We start from the raw sequence: 7,500 nt of genomic DNA on the forward strand, positions 1-7,500 counted from the left end.
TCATTGCTAATACTTATATATTTTTTGGCTTCTTCGACTACTACTACTACTACTACCACTACTACTACCACCACCCCTGTTACCATTACTAATACTACTATAATTACTAATACTTTTATTATTTTTTCCTTTTCTTCTTCGACTACTGCAATGACTCCTACTGCTACTACTCCTAATGCCATTACTGCTAAAACGTCTACTACTGCTACTTTTACTACTACTACTACTACTACTACTACTACTACTACTACTACTACTACTACTACTACTACTACTACTACTACTACTACTACTACTACTACTACTACTACGACTTCTACTACTATTACTTCTACTACTATTACTTCTACTACTACTTCTACTACTACGTCTACTACTACTACTACTACTACTGATAATAATAATAATGATACTATTACTTCTATTATTACTGCTTCTTCTACTACTACTACTGCTGCTACTACTAATACTTATACTACTACTGAGGACGATGATGATAATGATAGCATTATACATACAAAAAAGCAATGACAATAATAATGATGATAGAATAATAACATGAGAACACTGACAAGAAAACATACATTATAACCAAACAAAAAATATTCTTGCGTGCCCCCTAATCGTTTTCTATGACTTCCCACATTTCGCTCGGTCAGGCCATCGGTGCTGTTAGAGTAAGCGACTAACACTCACGCTCGGAACACATGTCGTCGTCTCGTGGATTCTAAAATCAGACAAAATGCGGATAGAAAGGTGTTACTTCTGCTCCAAGAAAGTATATCCTGGACATGGGATACAGTTTGTGAGAAATGACAGCAAGGTAAGGTTATTTTAAAGGGTTAGTGGTGGTATGTAATGATAAAGAAGTGCACGATGGGTATAAGGTTACGAACATGTTTTTGTTGTTGTTTCTGGTGCAAAGTACACCATATTGCAACGTTTCGTACAGTACGGACCACAGTAGACGAAATGGGTGATCGTTGTGTTAGCACTGGAAATAACGCCAGACAAGCAGAGATGAGAATCTGGGAAGAATATGACCTTCCCATCAAGTAGAGAATAACACAAATGGGATTCTTCTTCTTCAACTGCCGCCATTGCAAACTACTGTTAAAAATGGTAATTTCTCAGTATCCAATCTTCCAATTATTATTCTTTTGGTATAAGTTGAAGACACCGACATGCGTAGATAGAGAGAAATGGACTCTGCCATCTTATAGAGTGGAAAAAATAAGAGTTGGATAGTACATAGTTTAAGCTGCAGCGACCTTATAGTCACCACTAAATGATGAAAATACAGCACATGGTCTCTGCACAAATTCTAAGTCCAGCAACTTGTTTACCTTGCCAGGAATACATGCGAGTGTAGACAGACTATATACTTATCGGCGCATGCGCCATAATACATCATGTGTCGTCTGCACTGCACTGAGTGGTACCCACAATATAAAGACCATGCGTATACATTGTATAGTGCCGGATATTACATTGAAATTCTTACAGATAACATTATCAAATAACTATATTAGTAATGCAATAATCATGGTCGAGTTGTAAGGGCAGACAATTATAAACTGTCTTGGTTTCCAGCGAACGGTAATTGTTGAAGACCGCGACGCACCCTCGAAAAAAATGTTTTTCTGCATGAAATCCTATGATTTCATCGATTTTCGGCGGTTTCTTTTGCGAATGAACCGTTCAGGAGATCGAGTACCATTTCTCCATCGACGATCTTGATTTGATAGTCCCGTTAGCAGGGGAGGGCATTAAGTATATCAGGGAAATTATGGGGTAAAACAAGCTTAAATAAGAAGAATAACGATTAAAAAATGCGTAAAACTAGCACAAAAAGCGCTTAAAATCGGCCAATGAAACTCTACGGATGTAACCACCATCTTTGAAAATTTACGGATTGACGCGAAATAAATAAAAACTTCGGGAACCCATCCCACATTTCGGTAAAACTCTACGGGAATTCACACGTTCCAACCCCCAAAAACGTATCGACCAATAAACCAACCTAATATATCCTTATAAATTGCCATGACTAGGCGTGCCCGGGGAGGATTGATGGGGGGCAAGCCCCCCAACACCCCCCAGGACACATTCTCTCCACCACGGTATGTACGGCAAGACAGACCTGCATTCACACCGTAAAATAATAAACCAAATACCTTTATATCCGGAAACGTGAAACTTTTGTTTCTTTGTACTGTTGGTATTGCTTCGATTTTAATCACCTTTTTCGTCCTTTGGTGCTCTTGATGGGCTCAGATATAAAAATGGGATGGTTACTGAAGTCTAATTATTCTTCTATGCCATTGTAAAGGTCTTAAAAAGAACCCAGAATCAACACAACACTGGAAACGCAACATTTCTCATCGGCTTTCAATCTCGAAATGAGCGGTATGGTGAGCTGTCAACCTGTGGCTGGCGCAAGAAAGTGTGAAACACTCGATGCGCAGGATTCGATATGAGGGTATAGGTAAATATAAAAATATGCAAATGAAGAATAATAACATTACTAAAAGACTTTAAAGGTATAAATGCGTACCAGCAGACACAGATAATTAGCCAAATATCATTTTGACAAGCGCGTAATGATACACGGACTAGTTCGCGAACGCAAAAATGCGTTTGTGGGTCAGTGTCGTGTTTTTCCTCGCAAGGTAAATAAGCTCATCGACTTTGAATTTGAAAGGCAGCCGCGTGTTATATTTTCGTGATTTAGTGGTAAATATAATGCCTGTGCATCTTAAGGTTACTTCTATCCTACTCTATTTCTTCCGCTCTATAAGATGGTGGTGTCCATTTTCCTCTATCTACGCGCGTCGCGGTCTTCAACCTCTACCCAGCGAACTTTTGTAAGCAGTGGACCATCATGGCCTTTTAGAAGAGCAGACAGAGTTAACCTTAACTATATATTCCAACATTTCATAATTACTGATTATACGCAAACTGAACATTTACCTGATTTGCGTGTAATTTAGCTTTTAGGTTTCTCATAGTGTTAGCAATAATAAATAAAATAAGCACAGTAGAGGGCAATGCCATTATTTGGAAGATGAATTAAGGACACAATCTTATTAGGGATATGATGTTATTGCGCAGTGAATGAGCATAACTGTACAGGAATAAATCAGTATATAAAACATTCTCAGTTTCTTGCGTCATATTTGTTTTACCTTGTTATAGGCCTACAGCAATCTATATTTATGCAACACCAGCATAAAAATAGATTCATATATATTCCCATACATTAATACATTAACAATGTTATCTGTAAGAATTTCAATGTAATATCCTGCAATGTACGGTGTATACATGTGGTCTTTATATTTTGGGTACCACTCACATGATGTATTATGGCGCATGCGCAGATAAGTGTATACGGTCTGTCTACACTCGCATGTGCCAGGAATAACAAAACACGGACCGTTTTACCCATTACTGCGATGTCCGAACTAGTCCGTGTGTTATTATGCGTTTCTTTGGCTAATTATCAGTGTCTGCTGTCACACATTTATGTCTTTAAAGTCTTTTATTAATGTTATATACTTCATTTGCATATTTTAATATTTGTCTATATCCTTATATAGAATTGTGCGCATTGGGTGTTTCACATTTTCTTGCTCCTGCTTGATTGACTGCTCACGGCGAGCTCATTTCAAGGTAAGACGCTGGTGAGAAATGTTGCGTTTCTAGTATTGTGTTGATTCAGGGTTATTTTAAAGACTTTTACAATGGCATCGAAGAAGAATTAGGCCTGTACTTTTAAAACCTTTGCCAGTGCTGGCATTCGCCTGGCGAAGCTATGCCAGGCGAACCTCTGAGTAAGGGAGGCCTTACTTTTAAACCCAACGTTCGCCAGGGCGGGTGAAGGGATCGCCAGGCGCTAACATCTTGCATTCCCGCTAAATCTAGCGCAAATTTGTTTACATCTGCAGTGCACATAACATAACCTAAACTTAATTATTAATCTCGAGAGAGGACGAAAATGTTGTTTCCGCAATAGTCTCACTTTATACTATAACAAAGGAGTAAAAATTAAACTTTATGCTATAACAAAAAAGTTGAAAATATCTTTATACTATAACAAAATTAACTTTATACTTTATGCTATACTACACTTTATACTATAACAAGGTTAACTTTATGTCCCGTACTTTTAAAACCTTTTGCTTTTTCTCGCATTTTTTTCATTCGCCGAAGTGCCAGCATTGGCGAAAGGTTTTAAAAGTACTTTACACTACACTATATCAATCTTATACTTTTATACAAAATATAACTTTATACTTTAACAAAAGAATTTAAAAATTACTATTTTACTATTCCTAACTGATATAAGATATTGAACTGTAGGCCTATAAGGGTATCATTAGATACGCCTCATTACAGGGCGGTGGAGCACTACAGCTATGTTTCTATAGCCAAAAGTAAACATGCTGCCATAAAAACACTTCTGGTAACGTTTGTGAAAAGAACATTATCCTTACAACCAAAATAACAACCTAAATCTAAATAAGTCATCTCGGGGGTGGGGGGTAGGGGTAGGGGGGTAGGAATACAGCTGATGTCTTGAGCTCTCGACTGGAACATCGAAGGTCTTGAAAAAAATACGTATATACGTTATTTCATAATAAATTATGATTTTAAGATATTTTAGAATTTCAATGTGATTCCTACATCATATACACAAATATGTTACTAATTTATAACTTGAAAGCAAGAAAATGGTATTCAAACAGCTCTCGCGCCTTTGCTTTGCCTGGCTGTTCCAATATGATCTTTCACCATCCCTGGCGAACGTTCGCCAGGCATGATTTTAATAGTACGAAATTCCGGATCGCCCGGGCTGGCGAAAGGTTTTAATAGTATGGGCCTTAGACTTTAGTAACCATCCCAGTTTTATATCTGGGCCCATCAAGAGCTCCAAATGATGAATAAGGTGATTAAAATTGAAGCAATCTAGATGGTACAAAAAAGCAATGAAAGTTTGATGTTTCCGGATATAAAGGTATTTGGTTTATTATGAATGCAGCTCTTATCTTGCTGTACATAGCGAGGTGAAGAGAATGTGTCCTGCCCCTCCCCAACACCCTCTGGGACACATTTTCTTCACCTCGGTATGTACGGCAAGATAGTGCTGCATTCATACCATAAAACGATTTTAAGAACTTTTTTCGACATTTGGAGCTCTTGATGGCCATAGATATAAAATTGGGATCATTACTGAAATATATTTTATCTTCTTTGTCACTATAGTCTTAAGAATAACCCAGAATCAACACAGCACTGGAAACGCAACATTTCTTACTGGCGTTACACCTCAAAATGAGCGGACCGGTAGCTGTCAAGCTGGCGGCAGGCGAAAGGAAGTGTGAAATGCACAAGGCGCACAAATCTAAAGAAGGCTATAAATCAATCTTGAAACACGTAAAGGAAGTATAATAACATAAATAAAAGAGTTTAAGAGCATAAATATGTAACAGCATACACTGATAATTAGTCAAATATTGTTTTGACGTGTGTGTAGTACCACATGCACTACTTTGGGCATTGCAGTAATGTGTTCAGCATTCAGTGTTGTTTTTTTCTTCACAAGGTAAACAAGCTGATGGACTTTTCGTCATTTAGCGGCAAATATGAGGCCGCTGCAGCTTAAACTATGTTCTATCCCACTCTATTTCTTCCACTCTATAAGATGGCTGTCCCCATTTCCCTCTATCTATGCGTGTCGGTGTCTGTAACTTATACCATATTTACAATGTGATTGCTGCCCCTGTCTGAGATAAAAGTCCCATTTCCTTAGCCATAGAGGGATTTGGCATGACAAAATCCACTTAGTGAAAACAAACATCTCTCTCACAGAAACCTCACATAGAGTACTGAGAAGTTTTGTTATTATCGTGAGCGAAAATACATGAATACTTAGATATGTTACGACTAGTGACGGTACATTTTCAAACTGAAAATAATAGTTTCCGGGCCAGTCTGGAAACAGGCCTGCCTGCCACCAGCCACAAGCGACAAAATCAGAGCATTAGCTCTGATCTAGCGTCACATTGGCGACGTTAAACTATGTACTATCCTACTCTATTTCCCTCTATCTGTGCGTGTCGCTCTCATAAACTTATACCGAAGCAAAACTAGAAGCTCGGAAGCTAAAAGAAGCTAATCTTGCATTTAGGATCCTTAAAGTGGCCTAACATTGAATTACTGATTCTGATTACCGATTTTTGTGACTGATTTGGTGACGTATAGCAACCTCTCCTTGCAACCTGCATTTTGGTAAAAACACCTTGTTCGTTCAAAATCTCATTTGTGTGCTTAAGGATTTACAGTGCTCATCCAAGTATTTAAATTTTGTGTGTGAAAAAGCTGAGGAGTTGTGTAGCCGTTAGTTGATCAAACCACAATACAATGAGAAAAAAAGGTCTAACTTTTCAGTAATTTCCAGATAGTTGAGAGGAAACCCAAAAAATGGAAGTGATGGGTTTAGGCCATGAAACGCTTAAACACTGATAGGAGCTCTTGGACGCATGTTGGAAAATGTTTACAACAATTAGACTCTTACTTTCTGTAAAATGTTCTGAGGAGATGTAAACATATTTTCCGCCACGTGCCCAAGTGCTCCCATCAACGTTTGTGTTTCATATCTTGAACCCCTCACCTCCATTTTTTGGGTTTCTTCTTGAGATGTGGGAATTTATGAATGGTTAGACCTTTCTTTCCCATCATATTGTGGTATCATCAGCCAACGACTACACAACTCGTCGGCATTTTCTCACACACACAAAAAAAGACTTGGATAAACACAGCGAGTCCATAAACATGCACAGTGAGTTTTTGAATGGATGAGGGTTTATTTTCACCAAGTGCACATTGTTAGGTGCAGTTGCTGTGCTTTACCGAATTGGTCTATTCCTGGGAAATCCACAAACATCACCATATGAAACCAAAAATCTTCCTAACCTGGGAGCTTTGCATCCAGACCTCTATCTGATCACAGTATTTTCCTATCAGGGACCCCCCTCCCCCTGATTGCCTTGGACTTAATCTTTGTGTGGTATTTGTCACAACCTATTTTCTTAATTTTTGAAAAATGTTTTACCTATGCAGATTAGTCCACATATTAGTGAGAGTAGTTTTCCCCTTTGTTTATTATAATCCCATTACATTTTGCTGTAAATGTATACCAAAGTATTACATAGTGCACAACTTTCTGTAAGCAACCTTCAAAAGTAGAACCATAGATGAAGTGTCTTTATTTTTGGTCTCCCTCCAGAGACACAGTCCCAATACCAGGATATTACGCATACCCAAACCTAACCTCTCCTACATTCTATTACAGTTCCTATTGGCTCGAATAGACTGGTTGCGAGTACATATTGTCATGTCTTGACCTATTATGGTAGCTATGTGTGACAGGAGTGAACTAGAAACTTATTTGGAAATACAATAGCTGGCAGAAAAATACCTTTTTCATGTGAAACT

At 38.1% G+C, this 7,500-nt stretch overlaps 1 protein-coding gene across 1 annotated transcript in view; it reads left to right on the top strand.

Moving 5' to 3' along the window:
- The first annotated feature begins 661 nt into the window (after positions 1 to 661).
- RpL24-like (ribosomal protein L24-like) overlaps positions 662 to 7,500 on the top strand; it is a 14,921-nt gene continuing 8,082 nt past the window's right edge. The window contains exon 1 of the mRNA XM_027353373.2: positions 662 to 823. Coding sequence (XP_027209174.1) covers positions 743 to 823 — 81 coding nt within the window. The 5' untranslated portion in view covers positions 662 to 742. The remainder of the gene's footprint in view (positions 824 to 7,500) is intronic.

Source organism: Penaeus vannamei, chromosome 19 (genome assembly GCF_042767895.1).
Source record: "Penaeus vannamei isolate JL-2024 chromosome 19, ASM4276789v1, whole genome shotgun sequence".
NCBI lineage: Eukaryota > Metazoa > Arthropoda > Malacostraca > Decapoda > Penaeidae > Penaeus > Penaeus vannamei.